The following is a 21,153-nucleotide window of genomic DNA, read 5'->3' on the forward strand; positions in this document are numbered from 1 at the left end:
TCTCACCATTTGGTGGGCATCTTGCTAATAAATATAGAAAGCATGCAAATGAGAACGTTCCTAGTTATATTTCAGAAGATGCTCTAGTAATCTCATAAAAGGAGATTGTGAACTGAATGCCAGCGGGGCATGGCAGGGGAACCTAATGAAGCAAACAAGCCACTGAATATGTCTCCTGGAAGACATGAGGGTAGTTTATCACCAAAGCCACTTTCAATTATTCCAATCAAAAATGGAAATGGACTGCCTTGAAGTTGATCCCGACTTGTGGCAATCCTATGAATAGGGTTTTCATGGTAAGTGGTATTCAGAGGTGGTTTACCCTGTGTTCCTCTGAGCTGAAAGGCAGTGACTGGCCCAAGGTCACCCAGTGAGCTTAATGGCTGTGTGGGGATTCGAACCCTGGTCTCCCAGGTTGTAGCCCAACACTCTAACCACTATACTACATTGGCTCTCATATTCCAATCAAAGCATTTGACAACATGTTGGAAAGAATCGTATGCTGGTTGTGGTTATTAATACCTAAAATATGCATTTTCCTTTACATGTCTATCATTGACTAGTATTTAAAGAAGAAGAATTCTTCCTAAAGAGAGAAAGAAAATATACATATTTGTGCATTTCCTATCAAGTTCAAGCCTTTAGGTACCTTCAAACAGAATAAAAGGGCTCCACTTTGAACCTATGGCCACCAGTTGTTATTGGACTCCAGCCTCCATCAGCCATGGCCAGTGGCCAGAGTTTATGAGAGTTCATGTCCAGCAGCGTCTGGAAGGCCACTAATTCCCCAACCCTGCCTAACAGTCAACATAAAACTGATTGGATTTTGTGAACTATCCAGAAGCATTTAATCGTATAACATTGTTTTCTTAGCTGTTGCCCAGCATGGAAAACTGCCCAGATTTCACTGCTACATGTAGAATAAGCAGTAGAATCTTTATTCAATTGGAAAGGTGTACACAATCTTTGAATTGCAAGGATTCTTTGTAAGGAGAAAAAATCCTGACCAGTAAGGAGAGTGGGGGACGGGGAAAGGATGTCAATTATCTGCCCAACATCTCCCTGACAACTCTACAGCCAGGGTCAGCCTTAGGGGTGGATGAGCTGGGTGGTTGCCCACAGCATCTACCTGAGCAAACTGGCTATTTTTTTTTAATAAACTGTCTGCAGTGAGCTAGGGTGGCAAAAAGCAAGTGTCTGTAACCCTTTTTCAAGGTTCTACAGGTTGTTTGGGTACTAACTACAAAAATGATCTTCCTTCCATGATAAAGTATGTTTATTTTTCAGTTTCCACTTTGATGTCATTTGCACTACGTAAAAATCAGTGGAACACAGCTTTACTTTGAGGCAATGTTACCAAGCATTTAGCACTTCAAATACTATAAACATTATAAGCACTACATTAGTAAAAATAAAATAAAGCCATAAACTGTAGGAGGTCAGCTGGATACCTTTTTTTATTTATGACTTTTAAAAATTATTTTTAAAGAGAACATAAGAACATAAGAAGAGCCTGCTGGATCAGGCCAGTGGCCCACCTAGTCCAGCATCCTGTTCTCACAGTGGCCAACCAGGTGCCTGGGGGAAGCCCGCAAGCAGGACCCGAGTGCAAGAACACTCTCCCCTCCTGAGGCTTTCGGCAACTGGTTTTCAGAAACATGCTGCCTCTGACTAGGGTGGCAGAGCACAGCCATCATGGCTAGTAGCCATTGATAGCCCTGTCCTCCATGAATTGGTCTAATCTTCTTTTAAAGCCATCCAAGCTGGTGGCCATTACTGCATCTTGTGGGAGCAAATTCCATAGTTTAACTATACGCTGAGTAAAGAAGTACTTCCTTTTGTCTGTCCTGAATCTTCCAACATTCAGCTTCTTTGAATGTCCCCGAGTTCTGACTTCCGGGAAGGGTGACTTCGCTTGTGCCTGCTTTTTGAGACGAGCTCTCGTCTCAGAAGAAGCTTTTTCAGTTTTAAAATCAGTCAGAACGTTCTTTTTGACTGGTAAAGATTTTCTCCCGGGCAGGGAGAAACGTAGAGATTAACCACAAAAGCCTGTTTTTGTTGGGAGGACTGGATTTCATTAATTTATGAGAGAAGGTTCAGCCAGCAATGCCGGACGGACTTCCAACAAGCTCTAACTGATTAAGCGACACGTTTATCTTTTCTTCAAGAAAAACGGACTTTAACAGGCAAGCATCCTTCTTTCTATTTTTTTTTTCACTTGGTTTAAATCGTTGCAGCAAAAAGAGATTTGTCAATGAATCAGCTATAAAGAATTTCTGGGTGAGTTATAACTCTTCTTTTTTATTCACAAAATTAAGGAGGAAAGAAATTGAAAAAGCCTATCTTTGTTTTTATTGCAAAAAGCTGGCCTGGAAGTGCATTCTAAAGATACAAACGGAAGAGGGATTTCTATTTCGAGGAGGGAAAAAAATAAATAAATTTGATTTATGAACTTTGGAGTATTATATGTCTGGGACTATTTTCTTTTTGGTCTATTTCATTTTGACGAATCTACTTGTTCACGACGCCACTAACTGTTTTGAAGCTGGGAACTAAATTTGTTTTGTATTCCTGAACATATAAGAGATAAGGCAGGCTGTACTGTCTACACTGTGATGTCATCAAGCCTGGAATATTAACCCAATTGTGGCTGAAATAATTTTTGTTTTTGTGGTTTTAAGAATGGCAATCAGGAAAGTGGCTGAGACCATGGAAGAAATTATGTTTCAGAAAATAATGGATGAGATTGAGTTAACGAAACAAACCCTGAGACAGGGTAGACAGGAGATGAAAATTGAATTTGGCAAAATGATGCAGGAGCTTAAAGAAATAGGCGATCTTGTGAGAGAGGGGATTGATGAGATTAGAGATGAGAAAAGAAAAATTAAAGGGAAGATACAAGCCCTGGAGATTGGAACAAAAGTGGAATTGGAAAAAGATCTGGAGTTTATGGATATTAGAAACAAAGTTTACTGTTTGGAATTTAACGTTGTCTCTGAAGAAATTAATGAAGATATTAGAGATAAAGTTATCAATGTCTTGGATAATTTTTTGGACTGGAATGATGTGATGGAGCTTGACATAGAAAAAATCTATGGAATTAACTACAGATATGTGACAATGGAAAAATTCTTAAGAGATGAGCCAGTGCATTTTGTAAAAAAGAACAGAGATATGACTTTACAACAATATTTCAGCAACATATCCAGAATTGATGGCAAGGAAATATTTGTGATAAAGGAAATTCCCATCAGACTCTTATTATATGACTATGGCTATGACAGCAAGATTAATATGGGATACTGATAATGGAAGAATGGATACTGAAATTACTGGACTGAACAGGACTATTGAAGATGGAAGATGGAATTAATATTGATAATGGAAGAATGGCTATTGAAATTATTGGATCTAACAGGTTTGATGAGATGGATCAATCTATATGTTTATTTGGACTATGGCTATGACAACAAGATTATTATGGGATACTGATAATGGAAGAATGGCTACTGAAATTACTGGACTTAACAGGATTATTGATAATGGAAGAATGGCTACTGAAATTATTGGACTTAACAGGATTATTGAAGATGGAAGATGGAATTAACATTGATAATGGAAGAATGGCTATTGAAATTATTGGACCTAACAGATTTGAACGAGATGGATTAATCGACATGTTTATTTGGAGAAAAATTGAAAGATATATCTCTCAAGGAACTGAAACCTCTCTTTGACTTTTTGTGGACAGAATAAAGTAATGTTTATGAGATTTGATGATTAATTAAGATAACTACTGGAGGAAAGTGATTTTATAATATAATTTAGGAGACAGGATTGTTATATATTGTAGACTTATAACTGATCTGCGACAAATCGGAAGTCAACATTTTATTTTATTGTTTAATTATTTTTGTTTTGTTTTGTTTTTTGTCTTTGAAAATTTGAATAAAAATTAATGATAAAAAAAAGAATGTCCCCGAGTTCTAGTATTATAAGAGAGGGAGAAGAACTTTTCTCTATCCACTTTCTCAATGCCATGCATAATTTTATACACTTCTATCAGAGAAGAAGAATGGCCATTCTAAAATAGATAATACTTATCAAAAGATAGAAACTGCTACCAAATATATATAAAGTAAAACATGTGAAAGCTGAGGAGGACCTGGAGTTCAGACAGGCTTGCAGCAGGAGCCATTTTGTGTTTTGCAATCCTGTACAAGCCATACAACTTGGTAACGATGCGAAGCAATTTGCCCCAGACCACCACAAAGCAAGGGACCCCAGCCTCAGTCCCACATACTATTGGTGCCTGCCCTGGCCCTGCCATATTGCTCAGTAGTATTCTTGGCATTTTATTTAAAGTTTTCATAAAAAGAGGAAATGGTACATTGGAGTGTAAGATGACAATGAATCTCAACATGTAATTGTGACATAATGGGATCTCTTCCTGGCGTTGATGAAGTAAATGTTTTACATAGTTGTGAATGAAACAGAATATATGCTAATTTGAGGTTTAAGCTGGCTGCAAAATGTGTCCTTGGAAAGCTGGAAGGGAAGGGTCTGTTTATTAGCTAGCTTTGCAGCTCAACTGTAAGGTAGTCTAAATCAACCACAGTAAAGTAAAATCTTTATTTCTGGGCAGCAACAGATATAAGACTGTGTCTGTTGTAAAGAGAGAAGGAACAGGGAAGGCTTTAAGGAAGGATTTTGTGGCAGAGTAGGCGCTGAAAAAACTCCAGGCCTGCCAGGGAAAGAGTTCAAGTGGTGAATGAATGAGTGAATGCCACCTAAGATTTCCAGGCAAGGTGCTACTGAAGAGTAATTTTCTGTGGCAGTTACTACTGGGAAAGGCAAAGGAGTGGTGAGAGGCCAGGCTTTAAGGGCAGAATCCTTCTTGTGTGGTGGAGAAGGCCAGCAGCAGGCCAGAACCAGAAGCCCTGTGAGACTGAGCCCCAAGAAGCAGAAAGAAGCTCTGTGAGAAGGGCCTTGGAATTTGGAGGAGGTATTCAAGAGCAGCACAACCTGATCTCTACACCCTTATCCCCATGGAAGAAAAAATGAAGCACATCTATCATTCTGCTTGATCCTAGGGCAAGGAAGTGCTGCAGGCAAGAATTCTCACTGATACGTGCATGCAACAATTCTCGCATGTGGCCCCCAGCTTTCTGCACACATAAATGGGTCCATGCAGGGGGCAGCAGCAGGGCCACCAACATCACACCTGCACCGGGCCCCATAAACCCTCTAGGTGGCCCTGCCAAGCTGGCTACAAGCAGGGGGTGCCAGAGGCACTCTTTGCCCAGGTCACCATTTATCTTAGGGTCAGCTCTGCCTACAGCCTCTGCATTCCTGAGTCCTAGCAGAATCCTGAGGATGAAGATAAGAAACCCTGGCTTGTTTTATTATTCTGTTTTGAGATTTTAAATGTTTTAATGTAAATGTATTTGGATGTTTTATTTTGTACGTCACCCAGAGTGGCTGGATAACCAGCCAGCTGGGCAACTAATAAATTCAATAAATAAACAAATAAAACACCTGGTTCTAGGCTATTTAATGACCACCTTTTGGATTGTGACAAGAGTGCTACCCTCCTTTTCTGTTTAATTGGTATTTATAGCAGAGGGAGGGGGAGTGTTTGAATGACTGGCAGATTGATTTGCTGGCCCTCCTTGATGAGGGAGAATTCCTTTAGGGAAGGTACACCTGTGACTTCTTTGAACCCTTTCTTCCGGAGAGAGCTTAAGCAAAGAGAGACAGGCTAGGTGGGAGTGGGTTGCCGTCCTAGAATGCGCGCTTATCTGATTGGTAGGTGGCCGGTCAGGGTGCTCTAACTTACTGTTGGATTCTGTCACTGGGACGTGTTATGGGGATATTAGTGTTAGGGGTGGGAAGAACTTTAATTCTGGCAGTTACAGGACAGGAGTAGCACGGGGCCAGTAGTCAGTTATGATAGAAGAAGAGGGACTCATGCCTGCTTACTACCCCTCATTTTTCCTGTGATTTTTGGGTGCCTGATCGTTCTGTCTCTGTGCCTACTAGCGTGGTGGTATCCCTTTGCAATGTCAGATCAGTTCACAATAAGTCCTTGCTCTGTCATGATTTGGTCCTGGATGAGAGAGCTGACCGAAGCTGACATGCATTACTGAGGTGCATAAGAGGGGGAACCTTTGCCACAGGATAACCGTCTGGACTGTGAGTACCACAAGGTGATCAAAGGATTACTCTTAAGAAGTGGGTGATCTTTTTTAGTATTTTGATGCCCCGGCTCAGCCCAGCCCACACTGAAAATGTGGTTTATTTATTGCATTTATTCGTTGCTTTTTTCCATGAAAAGTGACCTTAAGCAACTTACAAAAAGCTGCAAACTTTGAAACCCAAGTATTAACAAAAACCACAACAAATCAAAACACAAAAGCGCATCCAGAGTCCAACCACATCTGAAGGGTGCCTGGGCGGCTACCACTGGTCTCCACTGACCAGAAGCAGCTCTCCAAGATTGTTGGAATATGTGGTTCAACTCCAACTTGTGGGTTGAGGCTGCATGGGGTTAAAAAGTGTAGCTAGAGAGGAGACTTCCTGATCGCTAGGATAATACCTGTCCTTTGATCTCCTGCTGTCTCTTCCATCCTGCTAGACTGGTATGTATAGGATGTTGATCACATCTCCTTCCCTCTTTCCTTCTTCTTTCTCTTGTGAGGGAGAGCAGACATATTTTCTTTGTCTCTCCCTCTCCTCAAGCATGAGGGCAAACACTAGCCTTAGTGTTTGCATCTCCAACTTAGCTAGTTAGTTAGATATAGGCCTCTTTCCTATCAAGTAAGTACTTCCAGAATAAAGTAGTTATTTCTTATTTTAAAGCTTAAAGTCTCTGTCTGACTAATTTGCAGGGAAGGTATAATCTTTAGCAAAGATCCAAACACACATATAGGCTCACTCAGAAATCTCCATTCCCAGCGGTCGCCGCTCTCCGACAGAGATTTCAGGCAGGGGACTGAACCAGGAGCCTTCTGTATGCAAACCAGGTGCTCTACCACTGAGCTAAAGCCCTCTCCTAAAGAAAGACTCCAAGGCAGATCTCCTCCACTCTAACGCGTGCTTAAGAATAGTTGGAATCTTCCACTGCTTCTTCTCGGGTTTAATATCGCGGAAAAGCCTTATTACCGCCACCTACATCGTTGGAATTCCTGCTCGGGATTTGTATTCATAAAACCAAGAAAGTAGGAGGAGACTGTAAATCCGGATTAACTAACGCGGATTCCACGGGGGTGATCTCGCCATGCCAGTTTGCGGGTCTTTCCCGCACCCCGCGAGAGAGACACTTGTGGCTGCTTTCTTCCCACCTGCTCCGGCCCAGCAGGTGCCCCTCAGGAAAACACCTGCTGGGCGATAAGCGGCGGCGGCACAGTCGCGTGGGCCCCGGTGGGGAAGGTGGGGCAGCTCTTCTTCGGAGCGGGACCGCCTCCTCCAGACAGGCCCGCCCCACCAGCAGCTCGGGTTCATGCCTCCACACCCTCCACACTCCAACTCCCTCTCCTGCAGCAGCGCATTGGTTTGCTGGCTGCTCCTGCATGACATCAGAGTAGCCGGGAAAGGGACAGAGCGCAGGCGCCGCGGACTGGCGAGGCGAGGCGAGGCAGGGCGAGCTCCAGGAGTAGGAGAGCTGCCTTCAGCATCCCCAGCAGTCGCGCTCGAGTGTTGATGCGCGCCCTTGCCCGGCAACTGCAGGCTGCGCCCCGCTCGGGCCGCTCCCCCTGCAGAGCGCAGAGATCGCAGCCTGCGCCGGCAGCGAGAGGTACAGCCGGGAAGACGGGCAACAGCTACTGGTCGCCCTGAGCAAAAAGCAATCGCTGCTTCTTCCCTCCTCCCCGCTTTAGCCCTCGTGCTCCTTCTCCTCCGCCCGGGTGCACCCCTTCCCGGAGCCAGGCACCATGTCTACGGGAGGAGACTTCGGGAACCCGCTAAGGAAATTCAAACTGGTCTTCCTAGGGGAGCAAAGCGGTGAGTAACCTGCCGGGCGCGGCTGCTTCCTTTCCTCCCTTCCTTCCTTGAAAGTAGCAGCTGCAAAGGGTGTGTGCGCGCTTCCCACTTCGCTCGCTGCGGCAGGTGCCTTGCCAAGCCTTGGCCGTTTCTTACCCGTCGAGGGGAATGAGCTGGATCCACCCGCTCTGGAGCAACGCCCCGCGCTCTAAAATTGACTAGGCTTCGCCTCGCTTTCCTTGGAAAAGCGGAAGGTGATATTGACGAAAGGTCCTCGCCTATTATATTGCGGCAACTTCTGCCTGTGGGAGCGCTTCTGTTGCTGGGCGCTGCTCGCAGTCCTCCACCCCCCCTCCCCAACCCCTACTCCTGCTTCGCCCTCTGATCTGTGGGTGGTGACGTTGTTCTTGGGTGCGGAGGGGAACCCCGCCCCAGGAAGCTGGCAGTGAGCGAATCCCAGGGGAAGTGGGGAGAGCCTGGTAGCCAAGGAATCGCAGCTGACTTTGCAAGGATAAACGGGAAAAATCGAAATCTTGGTGTGGGGCTGGAATGATCCTTTGAGATGCTCGAGCTGCTGTAGTGCTGCTGCCGTTTTGGAAAACGGATCCCCCTGCCCTAGAGGTGTAAGGGGACGATTGCTTTGGTGGAGGAGCCCCACGACCTTTGAAAAGGGGTGTCGGGGAGAGAGGGTCGAAGTAGCCGTCTCGGGGCTCTCCTTGGGACTCTCTTCCCGCCCCCACCCCCACCCCGCAAACAGCCAATATCCTAACGGGATGGCTTTTCTGGACATCAAGGAAGGAGCGAGGCCAGAGAGAGAAGACACACCCTGCTGCTGGCCAAGTCTTCCCCTCCCCCCTTTCCTTTTCAAACCCGGCTACTTGAGAGATCCCTTCCCGGGCTCCCAAGACAGAGCCGAGTGAGAGGGCGCGACCTGGAGATGCTCCCCCAGCTTTCCCTCTCAGGCCTTCATCCCTTCCTTGGTCCAGAGATCCCCAGCGAGCTCGGAGGAGAGGGTGGCCGTTCTGCATGTGTGAGCTGTCTGCCTGGCCCAGTTTGCCCCCGAAGGAAAAGGAAGGGCAGGCACTGGAGGGGCTTATACCTAGGCTAGGCCTGAAGCCTCAATCTCCAGGATCAGTTGCTCTTTACTTTTCTAAACGTGTAATTAACTTGACTTTAAGGCTCTTGCAATATTATAGTGCGCAATAAAAAGACTCATGCAATCGCCGATAAGCGTTCTACTCTTTCCCCCTCCCCTCCCAATTCAGGTTTGGGGTTCGGCTCTGGAATGTGTGAAACTGTAATATAAGAATATATTCCCGCCCAGATCAAACCAAAGACCCACCTGCCCCAGCATCCCCATTCCCCGAGGGTGGTTCTGGGATGCCTCTGGGAAGTGCATCAGCAGGCTCCTCCCACTATTTGCCCTCCCAGCAAGTGGCATTCAGTGGCATACAGCTTAACCCTCTCCCACTGCTTGGTAACCAGACTAGCCCTACATTTTGGGAGCACACTTTCCACCTGAGAGCATGTGGTTTCAAGGAAGGTTGAGCCCACTAGTTGCCTCTCTGGGGAAATTGAGTAACTGACATCTAAAACTACTACCAAGGGGAGGGCATTCATCTCTGTGAACATGATGATGAGGGGTTTAATGGGGCGAGGGGTGTTTGGGGTCAATCCATCCTTGGCTCATCCCACTGTAATCAAGCCCCGCCCTTTAAAATTTAGTTGAATAATGTCCATCTTCTGGAGCAAGTGCCTTAAAACCAGCCATTCCTATAATTAAGAGTACACACACACAAACACACAGAGTTCATAGTGTGGCTTTGATAGGTGCCCCCATCAGTAACTGTTTCAATTGCTTCTTAATTTGTATCTCTAAAGATCAAGTTGTTGCATTTTTCTTAGAATAAATCTGTGCTCTTCTATAAATTGCTGGACTACAACTCCCATAATCCCTCACCATTGGCCATTCTTGCTGGGCTGATGGGTGTTGCAGTCCAGCATCATCTGGAGGGTCACAGGTTCCTCATCCTTGCTGTTGAGGAACAAATAGTCTCTTGATCCTTCCAGGCCACTGCATTCCTATTCCTCAGGAGCACATGTTTTTTGTAGGGAGGGAAAAGGTATTCATAGCAAGGTAACAGATGTAGTAGTGGACACATTTAGGTGTCTCATTCTCAAGCTTAATCTTTGGAATTCCATAAGCATGCAGGAGACAAGAGTCTCAAAGCATGATGCAACAGGAGGATGCAACAATCCGAGGAGAAAGATAAGGGAAGAGAAAGATAAAGCCAATTGCTGTAGCTTTTTTTTCTGTTTTCCCTGAGGACAGGTATGATGCTGGGAGGCAGGGAAATAATCATGGATGGCAGAAATTGATCAACTGAAAGTTCTTTTTTGATCAATAATATAAAACCAGAACAACTGTCAGAAATGCAGGTGCCTGTTTGATGCCAAGGTCATTTGGCTTGTCTTCTCTGCAACATGGTTTTTATGCGGTATATTCAAAATGTAACTACAATTGCACAGTTCTGTGTGAACCACCATCACTGCCGCAGAAGGGGGAATGCTTGCTGACCCACATGTTAGGAGGACATCCTGAGGCTTACCTGACACAAAAATCGGGCACAGAGGCATGGTTCTCTCCTGGTCAGATCTTGAGGCACACATTTCAGATTAATGTATGGCAGGGGTGGAGAAGCTGTAGCCCTCCAGATCATGTTCAACTCCCATAATCCCCTGCCAGCATGGCCAATGATCAGGGATTATGGGTGTTGTAATCCAGTAGCATCTGGAGGATGATGGCTTCTCCATCCATGAAGTATGCCATTCTCCCCACCCCAGTAGCTACTATGAAATGCCTCACTTCCCATGGCCGGTGTTTATGGTTGGAGACAAAGACTCTGCTCTTTCCCTATAGATGTGGTGAGAAGTGAATAAATGAGTGGAAAAGATGGTGGATCAAGAAGGGAGAAACCAAGGGAAGAATGACATTTGGATGGAAAGCAGACATGAGCCAAGGTTGTCTTATGCAGTGGCATGGCTAGGTACTTAAAAGTCTCAGGGCACATGCCCATGACCCAAGTTTGCATAAAATTTGCATATGCTAATTTATATGCAATAGATGCTTCTGAGCAAATGAAGGTGGTGGATGGTTAGGGTCATAAGAAGAGCCCTGCTGGATCGGACCAAATGCCCATTTAGTCCAGCATTCTGCTCTCATTGTGGCCAACTAGATGTCTCTGGGAAGCCCAAAAGCAGAACATGTGCTCAACGGCACTCTCCCAACTCGTGATTCTCAGGAACTCTGAAGCCTCTAACAGTGGAGGTAGAACATAGTCATCAGGGTTAGTAGCCACTGATAGTTGTATCAGCGCTATGCTTTGCACCCCCAGCCTCCCCATGAGCAAAGGGTGGGAGATCCGCCTTAGCCACTCCTGCAAGGTCAGCAGAAAAATCTTGGATTGGCTGGGGATTTATTCTTCCCTTCCTTGTTGGGCACTTCAGCAGAGTAAATGCAGGGAAGAGAGATATGAAGCAGGAAATGGAGTGCGTGCATGCGCCCATGCTCTAGCTCAAGGATGGGAGAAGAGAATGGTTGATATCATTTTCTTTCCAGGACCCAATATTTCTTTCTGAGTGAAGAGCAAGGAAGAAGGCATCATTTATTATAACAAATATATAAAAAATATTTATTCTTCCTTACAGATAAATGCAGCTTTGTTGAGAAGGTCCCCTTGGGTGAGGAGTAAAGGAACAAAGGAGATTATGGGCTGTATCCAACATTACTCATACTTGGAGTAGGTCCATTGAAGCTGATGGACATTTCTAAGTTAGATTCCTTAATTTCAATGGGTCTACAGCATAGAATTTAGTTTGTCAACAACCTTGCAATTTTCCATGGGCATTTTATGATCACATAGACATTGAGATTCCATGCTCAAGTCTGTCGGTAGTGGCATGTGTGGTAGGGCAGAGCCACTATACTAGTGCACCAACAGGAGTGAAGGATTGGCTGCTGCAGTCCTGCACAGCCCTGACCCCACCACCTCGGTGAACAGCAATGACACCAGTGTCAGGAGGCCAGCTTTGCCCTGCCACATGCACTGCTACTCCTGATTTTGTCACTCTTCAGGACACCTTGCTGTTGCAGGTTGCATTTTAAAACATTATTACTTGCCCTGGCCCTAAGGAATAAGCCACAGGTTCCCCGTTCCTGCTCTAGAGTGTCTGGGGAGCTGCATTTACTGAAAATCTTAAAACAGGCTGGTAAATAATATGGTTGGGGGAAAACATCCGCTAAATCAGACACTACCAGATTTTGACATAATTCGACAATTCGCTCTGTTTTCGGACTGGCATTGATTTCTTGAAGCAGGTTGCAGCTGTCATTGGCACTTTTTTTAAAAAAATCAGCTCTGAAATTTACATTATTGTCTTTGTAATTGGCTTTCCTCTAAACTGATGCATTCTTAACTGCTGTATAGGTGATAACGATTGCCATTTACATCCATTAACCTCCCTCCAATTTTCTCTTTGTTTTGTTTATTCTCAGGGGAAAAAAGATAGAACAAGCACCTAACACACAAGCTTTTTCATAAGCATTTTCGTTAAAAATTACATTTTTTTTCACTTAACCCCCCCCCAGCAGACTGGCAATTTCAAAAACAAGGGGAACAAAAAAGTCTGCACTGAAAACCGGGCTGTTGGAATTAAAATGGATAGGAACCAGCTACCGAACCCCATCCCTAGTAAATAACCATTGACCTGGTCACTTGTGGCAAGTAAGAATTCAATGGGAGTTTTTTCCTTCCCTATGCAAATTGTCAGTCTGGAAGCCCCAATCTAAATCGGGACCATGGGGGGGGGGACAAAGGGTTAAAATCCTCCTACCCTTCTGTTGGGTCCCAATCCAAATTGAGTGCACACTCACTACACTATCAACACTGTGACTGAATAACAAATGGGTGATATTCAGTGCTAGTGCTGTTCAGAGTAGACCTATTAAAGTTAATATACATGACTAATTTTGGTTCCTTAATTTCATTAGATCACTCTGAGTAGGGTGTAGTTGAATACAGCCCAAACAATTCTGCACTTGAGGGCACAGATCCAGAGTTACGTTCTTGGTTACTTTGTCCTTCACTGGTGATCAGCCAGGAAAGTTTTCAATAAATGGTAGCAATTTGTTTCTATTTTTTTTTCATAAATTGAAATATTAATTTTAAAATTGATGAACTTTTTTTCTTTTAGTACCGCCAGCTTATAATAGATTGCCAGCTAAGGAGAAAATTGGGCCATCAAGCATTCTCTTCCTGCCCCCCCCTCCCCCTGTGCATCTTGTGTGAATTTGTTGTTATATGCCTTCAAGTCAATTACGATTTATGGCAACCCTGTGAATCTGTTTTGGATATATTCATAGGGTTTTCATGGTAAGAGGTATTCAGAGGTGGTTTACCATTGCCTTCCTCTAAGCCTATGGCACCCAGTATTCCTGTGCGGTGTCCCATCCAAGTACTAACCAGACCTGACCCTGCTTAGCTTCTGAGATCAGATGAGATTGGGCATGTTCAGGGTAGAATAGGTAGTTTTTATGCTGGCTGAGATCTACTCAAAACAATGTGTCCCTGCCACCCCCAAACAATGGAGCTCCACTCTTGGGCCCTAGAGATTCTGACCCTCAGACCCCACCCAAGTGCAGAGTTTAGGGCATAAAGAATTGGTAGATCTGTGAGGGAAGGCCACTACTAAAAGCGAAAACAATGGCTAGCCAGTTACTTTTGTGGACTGTTTTTGCAAGGTTGTCCTAAAATTGAGGTAGGAAGGGGACTTTTCAAGTCTGTTATCTATTGCCCTGTTTCTGCACCTGCTTTTCTTTTCATTAGAAACTTAGAAATGCAAGCTTTGAGCATCATTTTTGTAACTCTCTCACAGCACAGTGGATTGTCTGCTTGCCTGATTTGAATAATGTGCAGAGGACCTGAGGTCTTGCAAGCAAATTTGGGTTTTGTTTCAGATCAGCATTCCCCAACCTGATGCCCTCCAGATATTTTGGATTACAGCTGCCAGCCTGTATGGCCAGTGGTCAGGGATAATGGGAATTGTAGTCCAAACCAACTGGGGTGCACCAGGCTGGAGAAGGTTGTTCTAGACCCTTGGTTTTTGCAAAGCTGTATTTGCTTATCTTCTCCATTAAGTTGTGTCATCTACAGTCTTACTGCCAACCTGCTTGCTTGTATGTTCAAGTATTAACAGATGCTCTTTAATTTTGACTTGATGAGCAATTCGTATTCACCTGTTAGCCACTGGCCTGGTTCAAACAACAGTTCCTAACTGCAAGATAGTTATGATAGCAGTCCTATACCCATTTACCTGGGAACAAGCCCCATTAAATTTAATGAGACCTACTTCAAAGTAGACATGTATGGGATTGTACAGAATAGCACCATTTGGGAAGGGAAGCAAATTTGTAGCTCTTTAGATAATACTGACCAAAGCAACTTGGCTACCTGAATTTACTCTGCCTCCTAATATCAATAACCTTTGCATTGAACTATTTTTGGTCTGAGTATACCTTATGCAAGGGTTTCACACTCCTGTTGCCCCCCCCATTCTTTTTTATAGGCATCTTCATGTAGGTGTCGCCTTGACTCTAGGTGCTTTTTCAGAGAGGAACGAATATCAAAATGGTGGACTAAATGCTAAACTTTCATATGACCATGTATATGTCCTAGTAACAGCAGTGGGGATCAGATTTGTGAAGAGATGTTGAAATCTGAGTCTTTGCATGTGTAGAACAGAGCTGTTTAGCTGGACTGTGATAGTTGTGACATTACAGGATCTGGATCACTCCTTGTATGGAACTGGAGTGTAATCTATGTGTGTTTGGATGCCAGGATAGGATGCTTGGCAGGGCTTGATAACAAAGACAACAAAGCAGGAAGTAGGATTATTAGCAGCAATAGCAAGTTTGTGTCTTTCTGAAAGGGCGACAGGGTTCCAGCCTTCCTGTAGATAGAAATGGCTGGCAGTGGGACGTCCTTGTGCTGTCTATATTCGAAAAGCTTTTTGCACGGCTGCTACATAACATTATGAGGATGGTGACTCCCCTGAACAGTGACGGTGGCGGAAGCTTGATCCCCACTGACCAAAATACTCCTCACTTCTACCTTGCAGAGAGAGATGTGCAGATACATTCTAGCTTTATATAAAGAACAAACAGCCAGCGGTAGGTTTGAGGCAAAGCGGCCTGTTGTGTGCTGCCTCTTATAAAGATGAACTGCCTCAGGCATATCTGGCAATGCCAGTAGCTTGTGAACTAACCTTTTACTTTCCCACAAATCCCAATGAATTTTGGCAAATTTAAATGGTGGCTTGCAGACCCAGCCATTTGGTGTGCTGGTGAGCCCTGCTGGAGCCTGGCACCTGCCCTAGGACAACAGGTGCTGACTCTAACCTTGAGAACAAGTAATGCAAATCAAGCTAATTTGTGGTACTTATTTGTTGTGGTGGCATTTTTTAAAATTTTACAGTCACCAACTTCTAGATTCCCCAGATCTTCTATTGCTACTATGACATTTTGCACATTATTCCACCCTGCAGCTTGATAATTTGTGTATAGTGCTGATTCTGAAGGGCTTCCCTTAGATTTTATGCACATTAACATCTAGAGGATTTTTCTCTGAATGTAGTTGACATTATGTTACACAGGCTGCATAGAAACAAAACATTGCTTAGGAAGTGGGGGGTATTCACTTGCTGTATGTTGTTGTTTTTTAAAAAAAAGTTTTTCTCCAGGGTAGGTATGAGGAAAACTAGTTCTCCTGAGTTTGCAGAAGATTGGCTGTGTGCACAGTGCTAATTGGCTGGGCCTGTGACATCATGAATCTACAAACTCACTCAGATACTTGCGGTTCAGAACAGTTTTGAAATTTGGGGGGAGGCAACAAATGGAACTTTTCATTGCATAAATGTACTGATTGTGTTTTTAAGGTAGCTGTAAAAAGCAGAAAGCATTTGGGGGAGGGAGCAGGACTGACAAATGAACTGGCATTCAAATGGCTGGTAAATAAGTATGTCTGGCAATTGCCAGAGTAGCCTTGTTACTGACTGTGGAGGAAAAACAAAACACAGCAACTCCTATTTTGTAGCACGCTGGTATGGAGATACTGTTCAGCAAGCTGAGTAAGAGGCTGGCAAAGGATGATTGCTGGGAATGGATACCTTGTACTGCAAATTCAGCAAATTTGACTTGGGGTAACTAAAGCTAGAACTATGGTATGAAAAATAATAGCTAAATGTGTCCCTGGATATTTACTGCAAGTCATGATGATTTTAGTGAAACTGATCTTCAGGAAATATCCTATGTGTAGGATTGAGAATTGTGAATGTAATCTCTGTTAAAACCATCCTGTGGCCATTTCTTTTTCCCTTAAGAGATTATCAGGGGGAGTGAATGTCCTATTAGCTTGTTCTAAAGTTGAGTTGCTTATACGCTTGTATGATGAACCCCAGTGGAAAAAAACCTCCCTCTCTCCATTGCTATGGGCTCTCTGCTTGCCTCTGATTTGCCTCGGGATGATAACAATAATCAATACCATTTTAATTCCCTTGGGATTAATTATGGGCTGCCTTCACAGTTTACAACAGCATCCTGTGACTTGAAAGTAACTCGAGATAGCAAGGGGAACATCTGAACACCTTCAGATCCCTTGCTCTTGCAAATAAATTATAGCACATGCTCAGAATACGTCTACGGAGGCCCAGCTCTCTGGCCTGTTGATAAGAGATGATGGATTAAGAAGTGCCAGGGACAGTGCTTTCTTGGTTCTGGCACCACATTTGTGGAATTCTCTCTCCCAGGTAACACATATGGTCCCTTTGTTGGTTTTTATGAGAGCTCTTAACACATTTTAACTATAATCTGCAGCTGATTAACTGCTGTATTTTGATTTATTGCTCACTTTAGAGGGTGACCTGTGGTTTTCGTGTAGTGCTTTTAGATAATATGATGATTTGTGCAGTGTGATCTGAAAGGCAGTTTAAAACAACTGTCACAAAATAATAAAGAACACAATTTTTAATGAATTGCTGAAGCAAACAAAACAAATTGATTTGTTTCAAGTTCTTGTAAATGAGTAGCAAATATCCGAGATCACTCTCTCTGCTTAATGCCCAAGTTGGGGGGAAATGCCAAGGACTCCATGGGAAGCTCTCTGTTAGTTCTACTTTGACTAGAGTGTCAGCTGCAGAACCCCAGGTCCAGATACCTGCTTGGCCATAAAGCTCACTGGGTGACTTTGGACTGATCACTTATCTCTCAGTTCAGCCAATCTCTCAAACTGTTGTAAGAATAACTTTATTGATTTACAAGTTGCCTTACTGGAGCAAGTCATTCAAGGCAGCAAACAAAACGTAGGGATTAAAAGAGACAGTACAATATTGAAATAACTTAAAAGTTCAAAAATATCAAAACCAGCAATACATTGAAATATAATTTGACCAGTATAAAAAGCCAGAGCAATAACGCAGCAGTATGACCAATAAAACATATCTATTAAAAGCTGTTCAAAACAGGTGGGGTTACAAAGCCCTTTTTAAATCTTGCAGTTGAGGCAGCAGTGGTGCAGTTAAATAATTTTAGTACCTGGACTTAATGGTCTCACAGGGATGGGGTTGCGGGGCTCTTCTGGGTGGTAATGTTCACTTCAAAATGGGGTAGGCCCAGAGGAGTCTAGTGGCTCCAATGTCAGTGGGGCCATGAATCCACTCCTGGTTTTAGTCCAAACTTTCAAGAAGCAGTCCAAGGTGCTGAAAGCACTTGGACAGCTCCTTAAAAGTTTGGAGTAAAAGCTGGAGTGGATTCACTGCCCCACTAACATCAGAGCCACCATTTTCTACTGAGTAAGCCAGCCCTGCTGCATTTGGGGGCCCTGGGCTTTTGCTCCCAGATTCTGCCCCAACACTATTGCCTCTATGCTTGCAGATTACATTTAGCTATATATGATGCTATATACTAAGGGCAGGGAATTGGACCCAGCTGGCAGCCTAGGTCCAGATGTGCTTTCCTCAGTGGGCCACTTTTGATAGTTGGGTGCCAACTGCAAGCCCTGCTTTTGGCAGTGATCGGCTTTGGGAACCAATCCCAGCAGGGCTTGTTTCTGACACTGAATGCAAGCCAAGGAGCAACTGGGAGTGTACTTCAAAGCTTTTGATTGAACCTTTGCAGCTGTCTTTACCTGCCCCACACCTGATGTCATATGACATCAGGTGTGGGGCAGATGAGTGTGGTCAGGGGAAAAACATCCTCATGGGCCAAACTGGGACTCCAGATGGGTTTAATCTGGCCCATAGGCCAGCGGTTTCCCATCCCTATTACATATTTACACAGAAACTCAATTTTCTACAAACCACTTCTAATATAGCCAAACTGGTACCACCCACCCACAGGACAGAGGTACTGGCAGATTTAGGGGAACCCTGAGGATGTGCAGAAGTTTAAAATTCTTTAATTGGAGGGGAAACCAAAATCACAGCTTAATGAAGAATGATCATGGTCATTGGCCACAGAATGCTGATGATTGGTGTGGGGGGGGGCAGACAGAGGGTTGAATCCAACAAAGCATATCTTCTAGTTCCCCTCCCTCTCCGTGTGTACCCCCTGCATCCTTCCCAAATCTGCTCCAGAGGGTTGTGGGAACCACCAGAATAGATTCAGAGGGGCACATGGGGAAAGGAGGAGAGGAAGTTAAGTTGTGCAGGCAAAAGCTTGCTGGCCTACTACATTGGATACCAGCTCAAAATGGAGGGTCCTCCTGAATAGGGGCACTCCACACTGCAACATTTTGTTGCAGGTTCCTCTTGACCGTTAACAGACCTATCATTTCTTAGGATTCTGTATATAAACACAGTCAAGATCCAAAACAATGTCAAAAATAATTCCAAGTCTCTGTGCCATTATCTTCCTCTCATTGTGAATGTGATGCTCACTACATCAACATTCAGGGTAGAAACACACTCGCTGTTCTGCTGGTTCCAGTGCGTTTCCACCTCTATCTTCAAAAATGTGGGCACATGATGCTAAACAAACCTGCCCCTTTTTACTGTAAACCTGGTGGGAGCAGCTTGAGTGCATTTTTTAAAAATTCAGCTTCAAAGAGATTTCAGAACTGATCGGCAGATCAACATGTTCTCCCACCAGGTGCAGGTAACGGAAACACTTTGTTCTGGTGACTAATGTATTCGCAGCCATAATGTCATTGATAACTGTATTTTGTTTCCAGCTACAGACAATAGAAAAGTCAGCATTCCTCCCTGTTTGAACTTTTAAAACTTTCTGCCATTGGCAAAAATTACAAAATAAAAAAAGGACTTAAGGGCAAAAGGTGTCCATGCAAAATGTGGATATTAAAAGCCCATGAAAGAGGGGTGAGACTCTTGATCAAAGTTCTGTGTTGTGCAGCAGCATTATCCTTACATAATCAACCGATGTCAGTACAGCATTCTGCTAGTGCTTTAGGGCATAGTTCTAAGCATGCCTACTTGGAAGTAAGCCCTGTTGAATTCACTGGGGCTTACTCCCAGGTAAGTGGGCTTAAGATTGCAGCCTTTGCCATACGCCTTAGCTATATATGCAGAATGAGATCATGGCAGGCTGGCATAAATAACAGCTTGTTTCATCAGCTGCACTTTACATTAAGCAGCGCACAACATTCATAAAGCACCTACCAGCTTTACTTTAATCACCCTCTTGGAGTATTTAAATTTTCCCATAGTGATACCTTTCTATAATTTAATATATTTTAATTTAACATGTTACCTTACAACAGGTTCCCTATAAACAGCATTATTTGTGTGGAAATTATTAGTTTGTATTTCTACTTTGCTAACTTGTAGGGAAAGGGAGTGAAAATAAAACAATGTAATCCTGTAGTACACATGCACTTGTGGTCTCTTCTGGTTCTACAGTGATATTGCAGAGCTGGAGAAGGTGTCAGAAACAGCACGTAAAATGGCAGTCTCTACAAAGAAAGGCCTAAGAGGATGGGGCTCTTTCGTGTTCCTTTTTTCCCCAGAATGAAACTCCACAGGAAATCAAAAAATGGTGCTGAATAGAGAGGATTTTGTCTTCCAAAATAGTGGAAGTTGGAGTCATCCATTTTCATTGACTTGGAAGCAGGTTCAGGATTATTAATAGGGTGTATTTCTTCATGCCATCTTTAATTAACCAAGGGTTCATTGCTATAAGGTGGTGGTGACGGCTGCTAGCTTAGATGGCTTTGAAAAGGATTGAGCAAATTCACAGAGAACTTTTTTGATGGTTATAAACCAGGGGCGGACAACCCTTTTGAGCCCGAAGGCCGCATTCCCTACTGGGCAGCCTTCAGGGGGCCACTTGCCAGTGGTGGGTGGAGCAATGGGCGTGACTCTTATCTATGCACAGTAGGTTACATGTACATTTCTCCATTCAGGCAAGGAAGAGGCTTTATTACAGTTCAAAAGAACTGGAAGAGGCTTTGAAGCAACCCAGGGAGGGTTGTGGCCAGTTAGAAAAGCCTGGAGGTCCCTATATGGCCTGCTGGCCTGAGGTTACCCAGCCCTGTTATAAGCCATGGCTGCTAAAAATGGAATCTCCATTATTTGAGCAGACTATGTCTGAATACCAGATACTAGGATACAAAGGTCTGTTATCTGAAAATGCTGCTTGTGAGCTTTTTCTTGGAGATGTCCACTTGCTTGCAGTTGGAATGCTGGGTGAGATGGAGCTCTGGAATGATTCAGCAAGTCAGTCCATCTGTTCCTGCTCCTTCATTTCCTTGATCTCATGCACATTTCCTCTATAGTTGGCAGAATCCCAGCCCAGACAGGCTATTGGTCTCATCTTAAGGCTTCTCTTTCATGTTCATTTAGTGAGCTGCACCTAACCTATATCTTTGAGTCCTTCATTCATTGTTTACATTCTGACACACTTATTCCATTGCATTTACTGAGGAATTGTGCTGAAGGGCAGCACTGCAACCTCATGTGATGAAACTTCAGTAAATGTAAATGTACTGCCTTCAAGTCGATTCTGACTTATGGCGACCCTATGGGTATGGTTTTCATGAGGCTGAGAGGCAGTGACTGGCCCAAGGTCACCCAGTAAGCTTCATGGCTATGTGGGGATTCGAACCC

General features: G+C 44.0%; 1 protein-coding gene across 1 annotated transcript in view; it reads left to right on the top strand.

The window, feature by feature from the left end:
* Window positions 1-7,409: 7,409 nt before the first annotated feature.
* RAB6B (RAB6B, member RAS oncogene family) overlaps window positions 7,410-21,153 on the top strand; it is an 88,054-nt gene continuing 74,310 nt past the window's right edge. The window contains exon 1 of the mRNA XM_061636604.1: window positions 7,410-8,001. Within this exon, the coding sequence (XP_061492588.1) occupies window positions 7,932-8,001 (70 nt within the window). The 5' untranslated portion in view covers window positions 7,410-7,931. The remainder of the gene's footprint in view (window positions 8,002-21,153) is intronic.

This window comes from Rhineura floridana, chromosome 7 (assembly GCF_030035675.1).
Source record: "Rhineura floridana isolate rRhiFlo1 chromosome 7, rRhiFlo1.hap2, whole genome shotgun sequence".
Taxonomy (NCBI): Eukaryota; Metazoa; Chordata; class Lepidosauria; order Squamata; family Rhineuridae; genus Rhineura; species Rhineura floridana.